Source organism: Anabas testudineus, chromosome 14, assembly GCF_900324465.2.
Source record: "Anabas testudineus chromosome 14, fAnaTes1.2, whole genome shotgun sequence".
Taxonomy (NCBI): Eukaryota; Metazoa; Chordata; class Actinopteri; order Anabantiformes; family Anabantidae; genus Anabas; species Anabas testudineus.
In genome coordinates this window covers 19,708,833-19,733,661 of record NC_046623.1, presented here as the reverse complement: position 1 = coordinate 19,733,661, position 24,829 = coordinate 19,708,833, and the positions used below count along the sequence as shown (strand labels likewise).

At 43.3% G+C, this 24,829-nt stretch overlaps 1 protein-coding gene across 11 annotated transcripts; it reads left to right on the top strand.

Moving 5' to 3' along the window:
• The first annotated feature begins 80 nt into the window (after window positions 1–80).
• Window positions 81–24,608, top strand: uimc1 (ubiquitin interaction motif containing 1). 11 transcript variants are annotated; one of them, XM_026371647.2, is made up of 23 exons: window positions 81–180; window positions 401–521; window positions 648–731; window positions 888–972; window positions 1,382–1,500; window positions 13,730–13,910; window positions 14,001–14,167; window positions 14,376–15,074; window positions 15,469–15,529; window positions 15,624–15,733; window positions 16,420–16,520; window positions 16,911–17,043; window positions 17,326–17,430; window positions 17,701–17,756; window positions 18,543–18,709; window positions 19,227–19,291; window positions 19,818–19,920; window positions 20,063–20,368; window positions 20,669–20,750; window positions 20,832–20,934; window positions 21,079–21,127; window positions 22,216–22,243; window positions 23,434–24,608. In XM_026371647.2, exons 3-23 carry the CDS (start codon window positions 657–659, stop codon window positions 23,597–23,599), a joined length of 2,961 nt encoding a protein of 986 aa, XP_026227432.1. In that variant the 5' UTR covers window positions 81–180; window positions 401–521; window positions 648–656; the 3' UTR covers window positions 23,600–24,608. The 11 variants fall into 11 exon arrangements, with proteins under 11 accessions (XP_026227432.1, XP_026227427.1, XP_026227428.1 ...); XM_026371642.2 differs by having other exon boundaries at window positions 102–180; window positions 401–433; window positions 645–731; XM_026371643.2 differs by having other exon boundaries at window positions 103–180; window positions 381–433.
• The last annotated feature ends 221 nt before the right edge of the window (window positions 24,609–24,829 follow it).

The following is a 24,829-nucleotide window of genomic DNA, read 5'->3' as shown; positions in this document are numbered from 1 at the left end:
CCAAAATGGCGGCCATGCTGACCCATTATCGTCTCCATTCGAAGGCAGTTTTCTGGGGGAAAAAACGACAGTCCGCGAAGGCAGCACGAATGACGCCCAAAATTACGTATGCACGTAGAAGTCACGTGGTTGCGTGGACAGAAATAAATATGGCGCCGCGAAAGTCACCAAAACTCTGCTGTGAGTGTTTTTAGTGGATTTAGTTTGTTTCGTGGTTTTAAACTCACACGTTAAAACAACGGTTGGTGTTGTTGCTGGACGTGTGACTAAAAGAACTTGTATTTAGCGCTGTTTCCGCGCTGTGTGAGTTAACTGGGTATGTGTGGACTGATTGACATGTGATTTAATCCCTAAACCAGCTCTTTTCAACTTTAACACAGAGTTTCTTTGTCTGGGACAGATGAGAGGAAGAGGAAGAAGTCTTCATCAGCAGGTACTGACATGAGCAGCACCTGTGTTCTAGTCTACGAAGGGGACCGTCCAAAGTTATAGACACTGAATTCCGAAGCTTCCTATTCTGTGTAATGTATAATAATCCTAATAATAATAATAATAGTAGTAATAATGATCATCGGAACTACATGTGGTTCTGAATGCAATAAGCAGAAGATGTGACACCTCGGCCTTGTTGTGTTTCTGCTCAGCAGCAGCTCGAGATGTCTCTGCAGAAACAAACAGCCCAGGATGAAAGTCCAAGGATGGAAGGAAATGCACAGGAGGACGAGGACAAGGTGAAGACATGTCAGCGTCTTCTCTCATCAGAGCTGTGCTGACAAGGGAAGGTTTACTGTGGTATAAAGTATAATATCTATATTAGTTAGAGTGGGTTTCTTCATGTGTTGATCTGCATTTGATACTGACACACTCAGAGTTGTTTCTTCTTTCAGGAAGAGTTCTCGTCTTCACTTCTGCCACCAACTTCAGCAAGAGGCCAACGCAGGAGAGACGGGGAGAACAAATCACAACCTCAAGGTACATTACATGGTTTCTAACATCGCTGGGTGATGACAGATGAAATTTAAAGAACAAGTTGAGGAAAGGAGTTCGACACGTGGTGGATTTACATACAGGGCTGAACAGTCTGTTTTTGTCCAGAACACAAATCCTAATTTGAACTGTCACAAGCTGCTGTTTTTTCACTTGTGATGTGAAAACTCAGCTGTAGCGCTCCTTTGATAAAAACATAACATGAGGTTTTTTGATATTTTGTGACCTCTCTGTGTTTTCATATTAATGAAGAAAAACCATGGACACTAATATATTCAATCAAATGTTATAAGGGAAATCCAATTCAGAATTGACACCACAACAGAGATTATTGTGGATTTCCAACATATTCAAAGCTGAAGTTTTACTTTGTTGATGCATGTTTTTGTTTTAGAGATGACGGAGGAGGAGATGATGGACCTGGCTATGCGCCTCAGTGAGCAGGAAGCCAGTGTCACTGCGTCCAGACTGCAGCAAGAGGAAGAGGCCATGATGAAGGCCATCCAAGAAAGTGTGAGTACAGAGCATTATATTTTCTAGCAGACGTACATTACATTCAGTTGACAGGGAGAAGTTCAATTCAACTCAATTCAATTCTATCTGTATAGCGCCAAATCACCACAGATGTCATCTCAAGGCACTTTACAGTGTTTAAGGTTAAAGTCCTTTCAAATATAACTGTATAGCTCTAGAAACAGCTCTTTCAGTTCCATGGGGTAGAAGTGCAATATATACACCATGTGCACAATTATTAGGCAAGTGATTATTTTTGACCATATCATCATTTTATCCATAATTTGAATGCTTATTGGATGTAATGTATATCAAGTGATGTGTATTTGTGTAATGAGGGTGGGTGTTGTCTAAGGAGATCAACACCCTATATCAACGTGTGCATAATTATTAGGCAGATTCTTCTCCTCAGGAAAAAGATTCAAGATTCAAAGTGTTAATTGTCATATGCACAGTGAGGAAACAATGTGCAATGAAATTCTTTCTTTGCCATCCACAGTGAATGCCAAGAGCTTAAAACAGTACAATACAATAGGGCTTAGAAATAAGAATAGAATACAAGTAAATAAATAGAATCAGGTAATGTTAATAAAATAAAGTATGTGCAAGTAGCATGTGCAAAATAGTGCAGTACAAAATGTGCAAATAGTACAGCAGCAGTATCATTAATATGGTAACATATTGTATGTTATGGAAGTTATGCATTTAAGAGTCTGATGGCTGAGGGAAAGAAGGAGTTGCTTAGTCTGGACGTCCTGCATTTCACACTCCTGTACCTTCGTCCTGAGGGGAGAAGTGTGAACAGTCCGTGTTGGGGATGTGTGGGGTCTTTGAGGATGGTAACAGCTCTCCTGTGAACTCTACGATGGTAAATGGCCTGCAGAGAGGGCAGTGGAGTTCTGATGATCTTCTCAGCAGTCTTCACCACTCTCTGCAAACGTATACGGTCTGCCACAGTAGTGTTGCCGTACCACACAGTAATGCAGCTGGTAAGGACGCTCTCCACAACACAGCTGTAGAAGCTGTTGAGGATCTTGGGAGACATACCAAACTTCCTCATCCTTCTTAAGAAGTACAGTCTTTGTTGTGCCTTCTTGACTAGTTGGGTGGTGTTTAGTGTCCAGGTGAGGTCCTCACTGATGTTGACCCCCAGGTATTTAAAGCTGCTCACCCTTTCCACTTCAAGCTCTCGGATAAACAGTGGCTGGTGAGTTGAGCTCTCTTTCCTCATGTTCACTATCATCTCCTTTGTCTTGACTGTGTTGAGGGTGAGATTGTTGTCCTCACACCATGCCACCAGACTGGCCACTTCCCTCCCGTAGGCTACTTCGTCCCCACCAGTGATCTTTCCTATCACTGCCGTGTCATCAGCGAACTTCAGGATGATGTTGTCCTTATGGGAGGCAACACAGTCATGTGTGAAATAAAAAAAAAATGGGCCAAAAAAGAGATTTGACTGACTCTGAAAAGTCAAAAATTGTAAAGTCTTTCACAGGGATGCAGCACTCTGGAAATATCTAAGATATTGGGGCGTGATCACAGAATCATCAAACATTTTATACCAAATAGTCAACAGGGTTGTAAGAAATGTGTCGAGAAGAAAGAATGCAAATTAACCGCCAAAGATTTGAGAAGAATCAAACATGACGCTACCAAGAACCCCTTATCCTCCAGTGCTGCCATATTCCACAACTGCAACCTACCTGGAGTGTCAAGAAGTATGAGGTGTTTAGTTCTCAGAGACATGGCCAAGCTAGGAAAGGCTGAAACCCGACCACCTCTGAACAAGACACATAAGTTGAAACGTCAAGAATGGGCCAAGAAATATCTGAAGACAGGTTTTTCAAAGGCACTGATGACATGAGAGTGACACTTGACAGACCAGATGGATGGGCCCATGGTTAGATCAGTAACGGACACAAAGCTCCACTTCGACTCAGACGCCAGCAAGGTGGAGGTGGGGTACTGGTATGGGCAGGTATTATTAAAGATGAGCTAGTTAGACCTTTTTGAGTTGAAAAGAGACTCAAAATCAACTGTCAGACCTGCTGCCAATTTTTAGAAGACTCTCTCTTCAAGCACTGGTACATGAAAAAGTCTGCATCTTTCAAGTAGACTTTGATTTTTATGCAAGACAACGCTCCATCACATGCATCACTGTACTCCACTGCGTGGCTGGCCAGTAAAGGCCGTAAAGGTGAAAAACTAATGACATGGCTCCCTTATTCACCTGACTTAAACCCTATTGAGAACTTTTAGGCCCTTCTTAAGCAGGAAATTTACAGTGAAGGTAAATGGTACACCTCTCTGAACAGTGTCAGGGAGTGTCTGCTTTTTTCCCTGTATTTGCTTCCCCTTAGCTCCATTTTTAGAAAGCAAAATTGTTCCTTTCACTGTTATGCTGATGACACCCAGATATATGTACCAGTGAAACAGAAGAATGGCTTTGCCACGGGCTCATTAATGAAATGTTTGGATGAAATACGAGCCTGGATGGCTCTAAATTTCCTCCATTTTAATGAGAAAAAGACAGAGGTCATTGTCTTTGGTCCGAGTGATTCAAGATTCAAAAAACTTTGATCCCAGAGGGAAATTGTTTTGCCTCATTACCATTGTTCTCAAAACAGACAGAAAGAAAAGGAACCACAACCAGGAAAGATCCAACACCAACATAAATACACAAACATAAATACACAATAACATCAATACCGAAAAACTCAATATATATACAGAATATGTAAATAGATAAATGAAATTGGGTCAATATATGCACAGCAAGGTTATGACAGTATCACTTCCCCCACACCTTACAGAGGGGGGAGGAATTGTACAGATTGATTGCCACAGGTAGAAAGGATCTCCTGTGGTTCTCTGTGGAACATTTAATGTTAATAAATCTTTGGCTGAACGTGCTCCTCTGTCCAACCAACACACTGTGCAGTGGGTGGGAGGGATTGTCCAAGATTGAGAGGAGTTTGGACAGCATCCTCCTTTCAGCAACAACATGTAGAGGGTCCAGCTCCACCCCCAGAACAGAGCCAGCCCTCCTAATCAGTTTGTTTAGTCTGTTAGTGTCTGCCACCTTCATGTTGCTGCCCCAGCAGACCACAGCATAAAAGATGACACTGGCCACTACAGACTCATAAAATATCCACAGCATGGTGCTGCAGACGTTGAAGGACCTGAGTCTCCTCAGGAAGTACATCCGACAGTGGGTCCAACAGTGGGTCCTCTCTTGTAGACCTGGGCCCTTTACAACAATATTTTAAACCTACCATCACATACCTGGGTGTTAAGGTGGACAGTGGTTTTAGTTTGCATAGGCAGGTTAGTGCTGTGGGACGCCATCTTGGAATTGTACGCCATCTTGGAATTGTACTGATTGGACGCACGCGAAACTTGGGTTCGTAACTCCTCTGCTCTAAACTTTGTTAATCTCTTTGTACTGCTCTCGTTGTATTTCTCACTTTCTCATATATCCATATAAACTCGATCTACCTTTAAACTGTGTTTTCAAACTGGTTATTTTACACCTTTTCGTGGTTATTTCACAATTAACAAACATTTCTCTTGTCTGAGCTCAACATGGCGGCCGCTGTTCCAGCACCAACTTCGCCCAGAGAGGACAACGTGCTGCTTCTGAGAGCCTACAAGAAGATCGCTGACCTGAAGGAAGACATCCGTCGCCTGTCTGATGAACTTCGACAGAAGGAGTCCTTGTTGACCAGCGTCGTCGATGTGGCCTCGGAGCAGTCCAAGCGGATTTTCTCACTCACCACGGCCCTCCAGGATACGGCTCCGTGGGATCCCTCCAGCTGTCCAAGACCTTCCCTCTGCTCGACTCCGAACCATCAGCCGTCGTGGGCCGAAGTTGTGACGCTTGGGAAGAAGAGGAACTGGGACCAGGAGCCTTCACGTCTCCAGATAAACATTTCCAACCGCTACGCGGCCTTGACCTCCGACGCCCCGAACCACCCAGCTGACGGAGTTTCGGCCCCGGCTCCCGCGGATCTTGAACTCCAACCAGCATCGACGCCCGCCGACTGTAACAACTGCCCGGCCCGGAACGCCACCAGCACTCAGCTGGCGCAACACTCGCGGACTTCGACAAGGTCTGCTCGCCGGAGGATCCTGAAGGAGGCCGTGCTCAGATGCTCCGGAGGACTCCCGAGCTCTGAGTCGGTGGAGCCGGCTGCTCCTCATCGCCCCCCCTCTCCCGTGTCTGTAGCCGCGGCTACAGCTCAGCGCTCATCTCAGGTGCACGGCGTGCGCTCTGAACATGGACACAACTTCAATGGCTCCAGCTCGGAACGCTCTCCTCAGCCCCTCTTCTCTCCGACCACTTTAATTGTTGGAGACTCCATAACCAGACACATCCGGTTCTTCAATGCAGCTACTCACTGCTTTCCTGGTGCCACAGTCCCGGTAATTCTGGATAAACTCCCGAGTCTGTTAGACTCACTTCCGTCTTCCATTGTCCGGGTCATTGTTCACGTTGGATCATGTGACACCACTCGCCAGCACTCTGAACTGACTAAGAAGGACTTTAATGCCCTTTTTAGCTTCTTAAAGTCCTGTGGCAAGTCTGTCTTTATTTCTGGCCCTATTCCCACTCTAGGCAGAGGTATTGGACGTTTCAGCAGAATCCTTAGTCTTCATACCTGGCTCCAGTCTGCCTGCATGTCTCAGCATCTTGGATTTATTGACAACTTTAACCTCTTCTGGGATAGACCCTCATTTTTCAGGAATGATGGTTTGCATCCCAGCCGTCATGGCAGCCGCATGCTCGCTGCTAATGTACAGCACGCCATTCAGTGTACTCCTCATGACTGACGGTCCCTCCTTTTACCACCTGGAGATCCTCATCTCCTACCTTCACCTCAGGGATCTGCTCCCCTCACTTCCCCTCTCTGTTCTGTGATCCCCACTAACCTAAGTTCTCTCTCCTCTAGCTGTATTGTCCACTCTGTACCATCTCAGGACAACACACCTGTCACAGGTTATCATCAAGGGGGGAGCAGGTGTTACTCCTCATCAGTGAGGCATTTCACCAGCTCCCTCAAAGGTCCAATCAGTGTCAATATTATTCCAGTTATCATCAATGGCAGACAGCAAACAGGTCACAGAGCAGCACAAAGAAACTATTCTAATCTTGTTAGGCCTCTGACCAACCCCAGTACTAATATTAGTTCTCCTACTACAAGACTTGGTCTTCTAAATGTTAGATCCCTCTCTAAAAAAAACATCTCTCTTAAACGACTTTATCCTCTCTCAGAATCTAGACTTCTTTTTCTTAAATGAAACCTGGCTGAGGATAGGTGAATCTATCCAGTTGCAGGAGCTCTGTCCCCCTAATTTCATTTATTTTACCTCCCCTAGATTAAGTGGTCGGGGTGGTGGTGTTGCTGTGGTCTTTAAAAATCAATTCAAATGCTCAATGCTATCACTTAAACAGGTTCACAGCTTTGAAGCTCTGTCATTTCTTATCCACTGCTGTGTTCCTGTATGTTGTACTGTCATCTACCGCCCACCAAAAGCTAATGGTAACTTTTTGTCAGAGTTTTCCCAGTTTGTTGCTGACATTGTTGTGAGGTATGATAAGGTCATTATTGCTGGAGACTTTAACCTTCATATTGACAATAATACTAATACTCTAGCAAATGATTTTATCAATCTTACTGAATCTTTCAACCTGGTTCAACATGTCAAAGGTCCGACCCATAACCAGGGCCACACCCTTGACTTGATATTCACTTTAGGTTTGACTCTAAATTCTATTGAGTTAAAGGACTCCATCTCTGATCGTAAATGTGTCCTATTTGATACTTGTCTTCATCCAATCACTGTACCTCAGAAATCCACAGTTAAATGCCATCTATTTAACAGCCAGTCAGCAGCTAAATTCACTAGCATCTTTTCTGTGTTGAAGCAGGGTATTTCTTGCACATCACATGTTGATGATATTGTCTGCCTTTTCAACAATAATTGTGCCTCTGCGCTAGAGGCTGCTGCTCCCTTAAAAACTGCTAATGTGTCTCGTAAAGACACCAACAAACAGCCTTGGATAGATGTCAGCATTCGTAGTTGTAAAGCTGAGTGTAGGAAAGCTGAGCGGAGATGGAAGAAAACCGGACTTCAAGGGCATTATGAAGCTATGAAAGAAGCATTACTCCACTACAATACGATGGTAAAGAACGCCAGATCTAAATACTTCTCAGACCTGATCACTGCTCACTGCCATAATCCTAAATTTTTATTTCAGACTGTTGACAAGTTAGTAAACCCAACCCCTCCTAGCATCCCAGCCGAAAGTGATGCAGACTGTGAGAAGTTCTTAACCTATTTTAATGATAAAATAGAATCAATCAGAGCTTCTGTCATCCCCAACTCCTCACCAGTCATAGTTTCACACCCTTTTAGAGAATGCACTTTAAGCCAGTTTCCTCCCATGACCGTATTTGAGCTACTACAAACTGTATCTAAAATGAAACCATCTTCCAGCCCAGTTGATGTCATCCCAACTAAGTTCTTAATCTCGATCATTGATTCGCTTGCTCCCTCTCTCCTGAATATTTTCAATACTTCTCTGTCCACTGGGATTGTGCCAGATTATTTTAAAATTGCATCTGTGCAACCTCTTTTGAAAAAACCTGGTCTAGATCCCTCATCCCCCGAAAACTACAGACCAATCTCCAAACTACCCTTCATATCAAAGATTTTAGAAAAGTACGTGTCTAAACACTTATTTCTAGCTGCAGACAACTATAACATCTTTGACGAATTGCAATCTGGTTTTCGCAAACACCACAGCACAGAGACCGCCCTACTGAAGGTAACCAATGACATTCTGTTGGCTTCTGATGCTGGTTTGTGCTCTATTCTTGTCCTCCTTGATCTTAGTGCTGCCACCAAATTTTGTTAGACCGGCTAAAGCACTGGGCTGGGATAGAAGGCACTGCACTGGACTGGTTCTCCTCATACCTGTCCAACAGATCGTTTTGTGTTACAGTTAATAACTACAAGTCGTCTTTTTCTCCAGTGAAGTAGTGAGTCCCACAAGGTTCAGTGCTGGGGCCAATCTTGTTCTTTTTGTATATGCTCCCTTTGGGACATATTATTCGCAAACATGGTGTTTCTTTTCACTGCTATGCTGATGACACACAGCTGTACTGTCCCTTTAAGATATCAGACCACGGGGGACTGAGTTCCTTACATGAGTGTATAAATGAGATAAAAAGCTGGATGGCTCAAAATTTCCTGCAGCTGAATTCTGACAAAACAGAAATAGTTGTCATCAGTCCACAACGTGTAGCCAAACACATTCTGCCCTGCACAGATTCTCTCTTAGCTAATTCTAAGCCCACTGCAAAAAGTCTTGGTGTTTGGTTTGATAGTAAACTTAACTTCGAGCATCATGTCACAAAGCTTGTCCAGGCATGTTTTTATCATCTTAGAAATATTTCCAAAATACGTTCAATTCTTTCTTTTCATGACACTGAAGTAATCTTACACGCATTTATTTCCTCACGCCTTGACTATTGCAACAGTCTGTTCACCTGTCTCAGCCAGAAATCTATTAATCGGCTCCAGATTGTTCAGAATTCAGCTGCAAGACTCTTAACTAGAAAAAGAAAATACGATCACATCACTCCTGTATTAGCTTCCTTACACTGGCTGCCAGTATGTTTTAGGATTGATTTTAAGATTTTATTAATAACTTTTAAAGCTCTGCATGGCCTTTCCCCCAGCTATTTATCCCAGCTTTTAAAGCCTTATGAGCCTGCACGTAGCCTGAGATCCTCTGGTAGAAATCTTCTGTATGTCCCTGATGTCAGAATGACTACTAGAGGTGACAGAGCCTTTTCAGTTAGAGCCCCTAAACTCTGGAACAGCTTACCCGAGGATATAAGATCAGCTGACTCAGTAACATCTTTTAACACTCTCCTTAAAACATACCTCTACCGGCGAGCCTTTTACGATCTTCTGTAAGCTAAAACAAATCTGTCCTTGGGAAGACTCTCCATTAGATTACAATGTCTTTACGTTGGAACTGGTCTCCCCAAGGACCGATGTGGTAGTTGTTTGTATTATTGTTTTGTTTGTATAACTGTTTCCTGCTCCCCAACCGGTCGAGGCAGATGGCCGTTTAACTTGAGCCTGGTTCTGCTGGAGGTTTCTTCCCCTAGGGGGAGTTTTTCCTCTCCACTGTTTGCCTAGTGCTTGCTCAAGTTGATCTTGTTGGGCTACATGCGTTTCTTGTCTGTCATGTGAAGCACTTTGTAACATATGTTTAGAAAAGTGCTCTTTTTTTTTTAAATAAAATTTAAAAATATAAAAGAACTAAAAGGAATAAAATACAATAAAATCGTTATATCATATATATATTTTAGATTTTTGAACTCTGGAGCCTGCTGCCTGAGGTATTCGCTAAGCACGCCATAAGTTGGGGCCATCTTCCTGATGTATTCATGGAGCTTAGTTGTTTCATCCTGGATAGTGGCTTTGATGCTCACTAATCCTCTGCCTCCTTCTTTCCGCTTAGCGTACAGTCTCAGGGTGCTGGATTTAGGGTGAAACCCTCAGTGCATTGTAAGGAGCTTCCTTGTCTTGATGTCCGTGGCTTCCATCTCCTCTTTTGGCCAGCTCATTATGCCAGCAGGATATCTGATGACTGGGAGGGAGTAGGTGTTGATTGCCTGGACTTTGTTCTTCCCATTCAGCTGATTTCTCAGGACTTGTCTTACTCTTTGGATGTGGTTGCTATTTTCCTTGAGGCCTCTTCGTGGTTACCATTTGCCTGTGGGGTTCCAAGGTATTTGTAGCTATCCTCAACATCTGCTATCTTGCCTTCTGGTAGTTCTATCCCCTCAGTTCTGACTTCTTTTCCTCTCCTTGCTACCATCCAACCACACTTGTCCAGTCCAAATGACATTCCGATGTCTTGGCTGTATATCCTGATGGTATGTATCAGCGAGTTGATGTCTCATTCGCTTTTGGCATACAGCTTGATGTCATCCATGTAGAGGAGGTGGCTGATGGTTGTGGCATTCCATAGTCGGTATTCGTAGCCAGTCTTGGTGTTGATCTGGCTGAGGGCGTTCAGGCCTATGCAGAACAGCAGTGGGGACAGAGCATCTCCTTGGTATATGCCACATTTGATGTTGACTTGGGCAATCGGCTTGAAGTTGGCCTATAGGGTTGTTTTCCACTTTCCCACTGAGTTCTGGATGAAGGTTCTTAGAGTCCTGTTGATGTTGTATAGTTCCAAGCATTCCATGATCCTTGTGTGAGGCATTGAGTCATAGACTTTCTTTTAGTCAATCCAGGCAGTGCACAGGTTGGTCTGTCTGGTCTCGGGTGACTGCTTCGTCTACCAGTAGCTGGTGCTTTGCTCCCCTGGTGTTACTACCAATTCCTTTCTGGGCACTGCTCATGTATTGATCCATGTACCTGCTCATCTTAACTGCTATGATGCCTGACAGAAGCTTCCATGTTGTGCAGATGCAGGTTTTTGGGCGGTAGTTGGATGAGACTGCTCCCTTCTGGGGGTCCTTCAGGAACGGGCCTGTCCGGCCTTCTGTTAGCCATTCAGGATGGGTTCCATCCACTAGTGGCTTGTTCATTTGTGCCGCCAGGCGCTCATGGAGTGAGGTTAGCTTCTTTAGCCAGTAGGCATGGATCATGTCAGGACCTGGTGCTGTCAAGTTCTTCATACCCGAGACCCTCTCTTGAATGTCTGCCATTGTGATGGTTATTGGTTCTTGTTCAGGAAGGTTGCTGTGGTCTGCTCTCAAGTCCACCAGCCACTGGGCATTACTCTTATGTGATGCCTCCTTCTCCCATATGCTTTTCCAGTATTGTTTAGTCTCCAGTTGTTGCTGTTCTGTTCTGATGTTGTAATTATCCTGCCACTGTGAGTACACCTTGGATGGCTCAGTGGAGAACGTCCTGTTTATTCTCCTGGTCTCAACTTCTCTGGTGTATCTCTTCATCTGGGTAGCCAGGGCTGTAAGCCTTTGCTTGGCAGTCTCCAAGGCCTCAGGTATGATCATGTTACTGTACTTCTTAAGCACCTGGTTCTTCTTTATGATCAGTCAGCTGCTCTTGCATTAAGCTGTTATTATTGGGGCTTGGAACCCAATCTCTAGTTGTGAGGAGGATGATGGCAATATCTACCCACTGACCTGTCGTCCTGGCTTCCCCTTGCATAGCATTTGTGTTGTATCTCATCAATCTCTAGTTGTGACATCAGGTGTTTCTTGCAGATATTAGAGCACTGTGCTACTAGTTATTTTGGTGTTAGCCTTGATGATGGGTTTCGAAGTATCCATAGTTCCCACATCCTCTTCATGTAGCCCCGCTCACTAGGGTTACTTGTGTAGCAGCATTCCAATAGTTCCTGTTCTCATCTCTTGTCCATGAATGTCTTATCCTTGTCCTTGCACTGGAAAGCGCAGTGGTTAGTGCCACTGACTTCGGTTAGGACAATATCCAGTGTGGGCCCTTAGACAAGGCCCTTAATGCTACCTGTCTACCTTGTATAATGAGTTAGAAATACAAAAGTCAAACCGGTTCGGATTAGTGTGTGTATGTACAGTGAGGGAAAAAATTATTTGAACCCCAGCTGATTTTGTAAGTTTGCCCACTAACAAAGAAATGATCAGTCTATAATTTCAATGGTAGGTTTATTTGAACAGTGAGACACAACAATGACAAAAAAAATCCAGAAAAATGCGTTTCAAAAAGAGTTATAAATTAATTTGCATTTCCATGAAGGAAATAAGTATTTGAACCCCTATCCGTCAGCAAGATCTCTAGCTCCCAGGTGGATCTTATACAGGTAACGAGCTGACATTGGCAGCCCTCTCAGCTCGTTACCTGTATAAAAGAGACCTGTCCACAGAAGCAATCAATCAATCCAGATTCCAAACTCTTCACCATGGCCAAGACCAAAGAGCTTTCCAAGGATGTCAGGGACAAGATTGTGGACCTACACAAGGCTGGAATGGGCTACAAGACCATCGCCAAGCAGCTGGGTGAGAAGGTGACAACAGTTGGTGCAATTATTCGCAAATGGAAGAAACATAAATTAACTGCCAATCTCCCTTGGTCTGGAGCTCCATGCAAGATCTCACCTCGTGGAGTTTCAATGATAATGAGAACGGTGAGGAATCAGCCAAGAACCACTCGGGAGGAACTTGTCAATGATCTCAAGGCAGCTGGGACCATAGTCACCAAAAAAACAGTTGGTAACACACTACGCCGTGAAGGACTGAAATCCTGCTGTGCCCGCAAGGTCCCCCTGCTCAAGAAAGCCCATCTACAGGCCCGTTTGAAGTTTGCCACTGAACATCTGACTGATTCAGAGGAAGACTGGGTGAAAGTGTTGTGGTCAGATAAGACCAAAATCGAGCTCTTTGGCATCAACTCAACTCGCTGTGTTTGGAGGAGGAGGAAGGCTGCCTATGACTCCAAAAACACCATCCCCACTGTCAAATATGGAGGTGGAAACATTATGCTTTGGGGGTGTTTTTCTGCCAAGGGGACAGGACAATTGCACCGCATCAAAGGGAGGATGGATGGGGCCATGTACCGTCAAATGTTGGGTGAGAACCTCCTTCCCTCAGTCAGGGCATTGAAAAGGGTCGTGGTTGGGTACTCCAGCATGACAATGATCCAAAACACACGGCTAAGGCAACAAATCACTGGCTCAAGAAGAAGCATATTAAGGTCATGGAGTGGCCTAGTCAGTCTCCAGACCTTAATCCCATAGAAAATCTGTGGAGGGAGCTGAAGGTTCGAGTTGCCAAACATTGGAGAGGATCTGCAAAGAGGAGTGGGCCAAAATCCCCCCTGAGATGTGTGCAAACCTTGTGGCCAACTACAAGAAACGGCTGACCTCTGTGATTGCCAACAAAGGTTTTGCCACCAAGTACTAAAGCACATTTTTCGAAGGGATCAAATACTTCTTTCCTTCGTGGAAATGCAAATTAATTTATAACTCTTTTTGAAACGCATTTTTCTGGATTTTTTTTTGTCATTGTTGTGTCTCACTGTTCAAATACACCTACCATTGAAATTATAGCCTGATAATTTCTTTGTTAGTGGGCAAACTTACAAAATCAGCTGGGGTTCAAATAATTTTTTCCCTCACTGTATATGTCTCTTTTATTTAATTTTTTTCTTCCTACACAAAACAAAAAATAAAACCGTCATGTTTCTTCTGTAGATGTTCGGCCAGACACAACTGTGCCCACCCTCCCACAGTCAAAGTCTGCTCACTGATGCTGAAACCTCTCTCAGAATCTGCACTCGACGGAAACTCTTGTACTCGGATGGGAAGATGTCATCGGCCCTCAATCAGGGAGCTTCAGAAGACGACTGTCCTCAAGAGACAGACCTAAACCAGGGTGAGTCCTGGGACAGTTTAATCCTCTAGACACATGGCAGGAGATATTTCATTATACTATGAAATTACATTTTTATGAGTCTTTTCCCAGAAGCAAAAAGAACTGGAGATGAAAATAATAACCGGAATAAAAAGTGGACAAGGAAAGACAGAAGTCCTCTGCCGGAGATGCCGGACTTGTCGCAGAGTCAGAAGATCTACTCTCTGGCGTCTCCCTGCAGCTCAGAGTCTCTCTCAGTTCCTCTGGATTCACCACAGGCTTGTTATTGTTGATTATTGTCAATCATTAATCACTGGTTTTCTTATATGTGAGTGTTTATTTGTTACAGGTAATAAGCTGTACTACTTAAAATGTAGTCCAAAACCAAACTATGAAAGAACCATCACACTACAGGTTTCCACCTCCAAATCTATTTAATGATTTAATCTTGCTGCTCTGTATGTTTATGACTTTGCTGACATACAGAGCTCTGACTCGACCCAGATCGACGACTGTCAGTCTCGAAAATCTCCTGTCTTCCCCTTGACTGGCTGCAGAGCAAAGGTTTGTGTCCCACGGCTGAGCCAGGACCTGTTGGAAACCTGCAAAACCTCAGGCTTTGTTCTTTGCTCTCAGGACACTTGGACCTCAACTCGAAAGTCTCAACCCAAGAGCCAGACATTTCCAAAAAGCCCCAGTAGCTTCACAGTGTGTCGTAAAAGTCCTGTATTCTCTGACACTGATCAGGGTGACGGCGTAGAGACAGAGCTGATTCCAGAGTGTGATAAAAGTCCAGTATTTGGCAGGAGTGCTCAGAATGAGGGGTCTCCATTTAGCTGCAAACCTCAAGTCTGTGAAAACTCAGGGTTTGTGTTCTTTTCTCAGGATAGTTTAAGCTCTACTCTGAGGTCCACATCTTGTCGGCCTAAGAGCCCGGTATTCCCAAGAAGCCCCAGTTTTCCCAACATTATCCCCCCCAGGCAAAGATCAGCGATCTGCAAAAGTCCTGCATTCAAAGAGACAGATCGAGAACAGACAGAGCAAAGTTCCAGCTGTTCTACAAGCTCAGTGTTCTGCAGTACTGGACAGCAACAGAGGATTCGTCCTGATGTCAAGAACTCACCTGTTGCTTCTTCGGATGGAGAGCTCAGAGGATCAAACGGTGAAGTGAAGAGTCCAGGGCAGGTGAGTTATGGTGTAGTTGTCTGTATGCAGTATCAGAGAAACTGAAAGTACCAGTACGGCATCAATGTGAGAGTAAAGGTTTACACTTCCCATGTAAAGGTGTTGCAGGAACTACCAGCAAAATATACAAATAGAAAGAATTTCAATGTGAATTTCTGCAGCTTCCAGAAGGGAAACATCTTCGTATTGTGTCTGGGTCAGTCAGAAATCCTGCCTCTGCTTGTTTCTAGTAACTAAACAGTTTCTATTTATGGGTTGGTTTCGGAGTAAATAATTGATTCATGATGTTTTTATTGATCTCTGATTTTCTGACTTCAAAGCGCACCACCGTTCATTCCTTCACATACTGTCATCTCCAACTTCCTGCTCTGATGTTCATGCTTTTTGACTATAGGACAAAACTGATCACAGTCAGGACGGCAGATTTAACAAGATCACCACTTCACCAGAGTCGGGTACAGCATAACATCCCACACTAAGCAGACCTGATGGTCATTATCTACTGTTTTACTGGGAATATTGTTACTGGGTTCTGTGCTCTGGTTGCAGATGCTGCTCAGGAGCTGAATGAAAAATCCAAAGACTGCAACTCAACTGAGACAGAGCTGACCAGTGACATGACGCTGATGTGGTCTGACGAGGACGAAAACAACATCACGGTACTAAGATTTTTAGTTCTGTGGTTGGACGTCTGGTTTCTGCTGCCTCCTTTTTTTAGTTACTGTAGACGTGCAATGATTCCCCAAATCCACAGTCTGAAACAAACAATGTGGATTATCTATACTCTGTACGATCCCTGAACACATCACCAGACTTGAAGCTGACGGCTCTTGCCACATGTTGTGTACAAACATAGTGTTGTTTCCTTTATGTAAAGCCACACAAAGCAGGTGAGACGTCCTCTCACGACAAGACATATCAGATTTTCACGATATCACATTAACTGTGGGAGCATCGGGGAGGTCTTGGTGTCAGATTCACTTTCGGAACCCTTAGTTCATTGACACTTGATTAGTTACAGCAACATACATTACATTTCAACTTTTAATGACATTAAAAACATATTACCGGTACATCAAAAATAGCTAGTAACATTGCCCACATAACCCATCCATGGTTGATATTTTCGTTATAGATCAGCTGTTGAAGGGTAAATGCACAGTAATTTAATAATGAAATTTGTCGTAGCTGCTGCATGTACCAGAATTTCTCTGCATTAACATAATATAGTTACACATCTAATTAATTCTTTAGGTCTGTTTAGTTGCAGTTTTCCCAGGGAGCTCAAAAGTTTTTTGTTTTTTTTTCTCTCTCTCTTTTTAACACTATTTTGCCTTATTTGTAGCCGGTGGGATCTCCCAGCCCGGTCTTCCCAGAGGAGAGACCTGTTCGTCAGGCAGATGGCACGGCTGCAGCTTCTCCACAGATGACCGGGTCAAACTGCAGGTGGAGAAAAAGGCCACGGCATCACAAAATCAAACCCTGATAGTTTATTTAGAAAACTAGGTTGTCTGTAATACAATATTATATCAATTTGTACTATCTATTTAATAACATACAGGAGACTTTTAGAACAGAGTGGCTCCAGATCCTTGAAGCCCGCAGACAGTAACCGACTCAGGACATTTTCATCCAGACTGTGCTGTTATTTAGTGGAATCTGTTCTTCACTCTACCTCCCCAATTCTTACAGTTGGCTGTGTAGATCAGAAGATCTTCTACAGCACTGGGCTGGTTGCAGCATGTATCTCTCTGTGGTCACATCCGCTCTCATAGGTGTGTTTCAGAAGGAAGGGACCAGCTCCAACAGACTAATCTGATTCTTCCTGTTCTGCAGACAACAGCTCAGTCAGGGGGCCGCCAACGGGCCGTTGACCACATATAGGGACCCTGCAGGGGGACCAACGGTTCACTACTACTGGGGCATTCCCTTCTGTCCTCGAGGCCTAGACCCAGACAGCTACACACAGGTGAAGATTTGTTTTATCAAACGCGTGTGTTTTTGAATGATGGAGTCATTGATGAGCTCATAGACTGAAGTGTACTTGTTATTTCAGTTTGTATTTCATGGACTAGGATTAAAGGGCAGCGTCTGCTCACACTCAGAACAACCGAACAGTCACTGTGTGGGCGGGTACCTGGTGTCTGCTCTGAAAACAGTGACCAATGGATGTCTCTCTATATAAATTTTAATTATCACCATCATGTCATAATATCTAATATCTCACTTTTCTGTCTGTCTATGCTCTCAGGTGATTGTGGCTCAGTTTGAGGTGTATGAGAAGAGTCTGAAGGAGGCTCGGAGGCATCTGCTGAGGAAGGCTAAATGGGGGGATCCTATCCTGCCACTGCCTCAGGTACAGTAATGAGGTTTCTGTGAATGCTAATCATCTAACTGAGGTCCTCCTGGAAGACTTGATCAGTAATCCACTCAGTAGTATGTCTGATATGGATCCTGTGAGTTTAAAGTGCAGAATTACTACTGAATATTGAATCCTGTTAGATTTTTCTACACTGATGGAACAGAGTTTATGGGTATTGTTATTTCTGAATTTGCTAAAACAGACTTGATGAAAACAAACGATCACTGTGTTTTTATTTATCTATTTATTTCACCGATTTCCCAGACGTCCCATTCACCGGAGTCACCTGCTGGACCATCTGAACCTCGCCTTCCTCCAAGGTAAAACCTTCCTGAATATTATCCGATCATTAAATGAAAGCTGCTACAGAGGAGCTACTTTAATTTCTTATTCTTTCATTTATTTGCTCGTCAGACTCTGTACAGCTGACGTTTTGTCACTTTTCTGCTATTGTGAACATGTAAACACGATGCAAAACGTTCCTAAAATGAAGAATCCTTATTTTTGAATCGTTTTCGTAAAAGTCCTCTTTTACGTACTTTATCGACGCCTTTGGGGAAATTCTGGTTAACAGGCAGTAATATTTAAGGCTAAGGCGCCTTCAGACCACAGCTTTACCAACTGACCCACAGCCGCCACCCTAACAGTTGAGAGTTCAGCAAAGGTCTGAAAATGAAGACGATGTAATGTTAATTGTTGATGGACATCAGCAAAACAGAATAAATGACAAACAATAATAAATGTTTATATTCAGGGAAAGACACAAAGTGTTCAAAGATGATCAGCCACTGTTGGACTTTATTGTCTTTTTGCCACTAGGTGTCATCAGTAATCAGTCTGATCAGTTAGCAGATGCTAAGTGAGGGACACACACCCACAGCCTTAAACTGTATATCTTTACACACAGCCTATGACCACCTATGAACCAACTGGGTTCATCGAAGAGATGAGGCTGGTGATTGAACTGCTGACCCTGTGGTTAGAGGGGCAAGCTGCTCCAACTTCTTTTTGACTACAGAAACACTCAATTCATGTGCACAGTTGGGTTTGGACTTCTTTCTAACGTGCATGTGTTTTATTAAATGAGATCACATGTACATTTTCAGACGTGGTCTGAGACTAAGAGGAAAAAGACAGCAGGAAGCAGGTGATTCTTCTCCAGCTGAGGCAGAGGAAGAGGGCAATAAGGAGGAAGAGGAGAAAACGGAGAAGGAGGAAAAAGAGAAGAATGAGGGCGGAGAAGATGAAGAGAGCGACTGTGAGGTTTGTCCAGGTATGGAAGCTTCTGATTTTTCTTATTATTTAACAGTTCTGTTATATTGTGTCTTAAAGGACAATCCCACCTTCAGTGAACCATGATCAGTAGTTTACTACATTTCCCAGAGACGGGGTGAATTAGCTGTAGCTACCTCTGACTGATCCGCTTGAATGTTGACATGTGAAGCTTGTGGATGTGGGTGAAACATATTTATTAATAATAAATTGGCACGTGTTGCCTGTGGACTGGCTTTTTCTGCAGCGGTCTCATGATCCCGCCTGTGGGCCATCAGTTGCTGATCACTGATTCACAGCCACACGCCATTTACCTGTCTGAAGATAATCACACATTTTCACATTTCATATGACATCCAGTCTGCAGGTAGCAATTAACCTTTAAGAGCTATTGGATGGAGCTTTTCCTCATCACATTTTAGGGTTTAGAGAGGTGGTTAAAGTTGTACTCGGTAGTTAAATCAACTGCTCTAGACTGAATGTAATCTGTTGACTGCTCAATCTGTTTTTCACAACAGAGACCCAGCTGAGCGACAATGACGGCACACAAGATCTGACAATGGCCCCTGACAATGGAGCACAGGTGAGTTCATATGTTGAGTCTCACAAATACTATTGATTGAGCTCAGTCAGGGGACCGATCATAAGTCTTGAAAGGGATCTGAGATTAAATACTTTTTATTACTTTGGATTCCCCAGTCGCGGTCTTATTCCTTCAAGCTCGGGTCCTCTACCAGAGGCCTGGGAGCTTGAGGGTCCTGCACAGTATCTTAGCTGTTCCTAGGACTGCACTCTTCTGGACAGAGATCTCAGATGTTGTTTCTGGGATCTGTTGGAGCCACTCTCCCAGTTTGGGAGTTACAGCCCCCAGTGGTACCCCATCACCACGGGTACCACCCTCATAAGTGAAAAATTCATTCTGAGAACAGAGCTTTTCGCCACAGTTTGTCCTGTTTCACACTTGTCCTCAAGCATCTGTTTAAGATGTTTTTATTGATCTGAATCAAATAGGTCATGAACAATAAAATGTAGTCATGTCTTTAAAATGTTAATAAATATTTTGTGATCAGCAGAAAGACTCAGATTGACTCACTTGGATTTCTTCACAGCTCCAACCTGGAAGTCCAGAGCTGCCTCACGTCGAGATGATTCTCCGAGACGATTCCCCAGCAGCTGACCAAAAGGAGACAGAGGAGGAGATGGAGGTGGATGGTAAGGCCACAAATATACTCGAATCAAACAAATGCAACACAAAACTGTATGTGTTTAACCATGTAGGCTATGTCATAGTTGCTTTTGTTAGACATGAAAGTGCATGTCAGCTGAAAATACATTTGTATTTGACTGATTTCAGTCACAGTGGACAGAAAGATGCAGGAAAACACCCCTGTCTGCAGAAGTGTTGGAGGACAAAATGTGAGAAAAGAGGAAATGGAGGACGACACCAGGGGTGCAGATGTGGAAGAGGTAAAGGATCAGAAGCTGCAAAGATCAGCATCTCCTGAACTTGAACCAGTCGCCAGCCCTCCTGAGAGCAACATTGACTGTCCCATCTGTCAGGGGTCCTTCCCTGTGACAGAGATCGAGATTCACGCAGCATACTGCGATGGAGAGGTGGCCGTCGTTAACGAAAGGAGGCCTGAAGTCAACTCGTTCCAAAGTGAGTGAAAGTGTTTAAGTTTTCTTCTGTCCCTTGCTACCTGCAGAGACTTGATTGGAGTGGACTGAACTGGATTCATAGTCGGTATCATAGCAGCGATGGTTCAGGGTTTCCCTCAGAGGTTCTAAGCCAAGGCCGATCCAGGCATGTCTCCATGGATAGATGCCCTTTAGTTTTCAGTGGAGTGGAGTTGAAAAGCAAAATGTGTGAATGTGATGCTGTTGGTTGAAATGTTCAAATGTCAGCTGTGGTGTTCTGGTGGTTTAAAGGGATGCTTTCCTTTTGCTCTCCACACCTCAGCATCTTTAAAGCCACGTAGGAAGAGAACAAGGAGAGCAGATGTGACTGATGAAGACACTCACAACCCCTCTAACATTGATCGGTAAGACCTGCTGTTTCTCACTGGAAGAGCTCCATGTTTCAGACAGTTTCTATTTTATTCAGTCATGTTTTTATTTTCCAGGAACCAAGAGAAGTGTTACATCTGCCAGAAAGCTGTTCCTCTGAGAGACTACAGTCATCACACGGAGCGCTGCATCCAACAACAGGCATCAAAGACAGACACAGTAAGTGTCATTTAAGCTGGATGCTACCTCCCTAACACAAGCAAGCAAAAATTATACTGAATTAACTGACATGACAAAATCTGTCTTTATGTCACCTGTTTGTTAATCATGTACATATTTTTTTTTCTGTCTCTCACCCTTCAGAAAGGAAATCTACTGTCGGCTCTGGAGCAAACTGAAAACATGGAATCAGGTAAACTGACCATCTCTTAGTGTGACACTGCTCAGACATGGCCATGCTAACAGCTCAGTGAGGCTGTTTGGAGCTAAATGCTAGTGTGAGCGTGGTAACATTTGATAGTGTCGCAAAGTACATGTGAAGCAGATGGAAAGTCGCAATCACCAAAGTTATTAAAAATCATGCAAAGGGGACCACACACAGCAGTCCAGTGAGTGAAGTTGAGATACATGCAGCTAGAGGAGAAGTGAGAGGACAGGACGTCTGAGCGATTCATTATGTGGGCAAAGTGAATTGCAGTCTTCAGTCCTCTGTCAGTATAAACCCTGACACGTGCCCTGGGGGTTGCATTTAATAATCTAGGTGGGACAGGAGTGCATCTCTGCTCCAGACTAAAGATATAAAGGGGAGTCTGCATGGCAGAGGGAAAACGTGGAATCCAATTCATTGTACCTTAGCCTGTCTGAGCTCAGCTGTCTCCTTCAGAATCACAGCGTGAGCTTGAAACCTCTGCTCTTACTTTGACGAAACAAATGCAGGCTGTAGCTCCTTTCCTTTGACTATTTCCTTCTTACAAAGCTGTGGCTATCATCGCACAGCAACATGCACGTGCCTCCACAGATGTCATGATTAATCCAATCCTGTGATGTGATGTGATCTGTGATCTTAGTGTAGCCCTGCAATCAGATGGGATCTTCCCAAAACAGTGACTCTGAGTTCCTCTGAACTCTTTCTGCTGAACCATTGTTCTGTGTCTCATACACACTCCCCAGCATTATTGGAAAAGGGCAACATGGCACCTTAAACTCAGCTGCAGGGCTGAACTTTGCTGATGGTTTAACACACACTAGCGTGTGCAGCTTCGCGCTGCTTTATAGTAGAACTCGCCAACTGTCATATCAATGTCAACAGGGTTAGAGGGGTCACAACACATTCATTGTTTTTTTTGTCAACATTAAGCAAACCTATGTCATCGACCTCCCAACTAGTTTGAAAACATCTTCACCAGATCTAAAACTATAATTAGTCAGTGTCTTGAAAATTACTGCCTCAGTCATTCTTTGGTTCAGTTCTTATTGTTCTGATGTGTTCTGTGTTCACAGAGGCCGGGCCGTCCAAACTCCAGCCAGGGTAAGATATCTTAGCAACACTATTTCATATAAAGTACTTATACATCTCTCACATTGGTAGGAAACAAACTTTGTGTCTGGTTGTAGTGCCTTATCCTAAGCTCCTGTTAAACTGCTGTCTGAGGTTTACACCATTATAAATGTATTAGGAATTAAAACTCAGTGTCAGGTCTAAAGAAAGACTTAAAAACATACCACAAGTCTGAAACAAATACAGACATAACATTAAAACATGAAGCAAGGAATTTGTGGCTTGTTTTCAAATCCACTACTGGAGCTGTTCTGGTTAGTGTAGTGGTAAGATCACTGCCTTCCATGTGGGAGACTGGGGTTCGTATTTTGAATCCCAGCTGTGGTCTACCTCAAGTAGAGGTCCTTGGGCAAGACCTCCTTACGCTGACCCTGCCTACCCTTGTAAGTTGCTTTGGATAAAAGCGTCTGCTAAATGACTAAATGTACATGTTCTGCAGTCTTCAGTGGGGTTGATAACAGAACTGCTTCACAGTTAAATTTTGGGAGATATTTCTACAAAAAAATGTTTTAAATAGTTGCAATTAGCTTTAATGAAACAAGTCAAAGAAAAGCATTCGCTCCACTTACTACAATTAACAGAACTTTGTGTACGACCAAAACCTAAAGACCTGAGAAGTGTTTTTACTGAATTTAAATGCCAATTGGAGTCTAATTACCTCTTAATGCATTAAACAACTCATCGTTGCAATTCTAATAACATAGAAAACACAAAAACCAAAAGTTCAAATCTGAGAAGGGTTGTTTAACACAAATGTTTTCATCACTATTGAAAGAATCCATAATAGTCGCAGCTTCTGACATGAAAACCAGATAAAGAAACTGGAGGGTATTACGCCAGAAATCAAACAGGAAGTTAAAAAATATTAGTTGGAACACACTGAGCAAGATTTTGTCATTTAGCAGTAAAACAGTTTAACTGTGGTGGAAGAACTTATGCCAAAAAAATTTGTTATTAGTCATTAGATTTTTTATTATTTTTTTGTGACTTTTAAACTTTAAAAATGTCTTTTGGTTTTAGTTTCTATCGAAGTTTTAAGCTGTCGCATAAATATAGTGCAGTAAAAATCTAAATTTTCCCTTTGAAAGTACAAAGTAGCATAAGATGGATGTACGTTTCCGTTTCAGAATCATGTTGATGTCTGTTCATACGTTTTACAGAGATGTCATTGACCTGCGGGATGACGACGAAGATGACTCAGTCTCTGAGTTCAGGATCAGCAACTCTCCCATCAGATCCTTCACTCCGATCTCAGAGGCCGCCGACTGTCTTATAGACTTCAAGAAACAACAGCGAGCCAAGAAGCCGAGCAGAAGACGAAGATGAGGATGACCTCCTGGAAACAGGTGGTGCACCCTGAACCTACTGATAAACCAGAGCCTTAACTAAAAATATCAGGTGACATTATGAGAGAAAAAGACTCGCGTTTCAGAGATTTATGCAGGTAAACAAACTTCAGAAAAAATCCGATGCCCCTTGTGCCACTAAATATTTAGCGTGTTAATGTTTCTACTGAAGGGGTTTCAGACTACCTCTTCCTGTACTGAAGTGTTTTCTTTTTTACCCTAGCGTTGGTTCCATGTCTGTAATTTGGCCTCTGACTCTAAATTCACACAGAAATGATTAGTGCTCAAGTCGGCTTGGACAAGTTACTGAATCCTGCTGACTTCATGAATCCTCAGACTTCTCGCTTGCAGCCCTAGCAGGTCAGAACCCTTCATGACGGCTGAGTTTCTGAGTGTGAATCGAGAGCCAGATTTTAGCCTCATCATCTGTGCCGTAGAGCTTCACTGTTGTTTAAAAGCTGCACTGTTTCATCTATTGATGTGAAGTTTAGGCAATAGTCACCAATGTTGAAATTAATTATTGGTTACTAAGGAACAATTTATAAAATCCAGCCACTGACGTGACCAATGTTCTCTAAATTAGCAATTTAAAGCTGTTGGTGTGCTCACATTCAACAATGAATATTAGGCACTAAAACATTGCACAAATGTCCAGAATTTGTTACTTTGCTGAATTAACTTTTAAATGTTTGCTGATGTCGGCATTTAGCAGGTGATAACAGCTTGTCCCCATATAAATACTTATTGGTAAATGTGTGGAGCAGAAGGTAAAACCTTTTCCTCTTCGGGAACCTGTTCTTAATGTCCTGTATTCTAATTTTGTATTCTGACCCCAACTTGATTTCATTGTGGACCAAAACACAGCAGGAAAATGTCTACAAATATACGTGTCACTTATTTGTTTCCATTTTCTTTGTTTCTCCTGGAATACTGTACGGTTCGCTACTTGTTTGACTGAAGCAGAAATAAACTCACTCTAACGCACTGCACACACGCGTTGGCTCATTTTAAAGATGTTATTTAGATTTCTGCATCTGTACCAAAGCCCACAGTCTGGACTCTGCCCATTCCACTCCAGAAGATAGATTCTGTGTCTTTGAAGTAGTTCTGTACTAGATTCACTTTGATGTTTGTCATTGTTCTGCTGCATCACCAGCTTCTTCTGAGCTTCAGCTTGCAGACACCCTGACATCAAACTGTAGGAAACCTT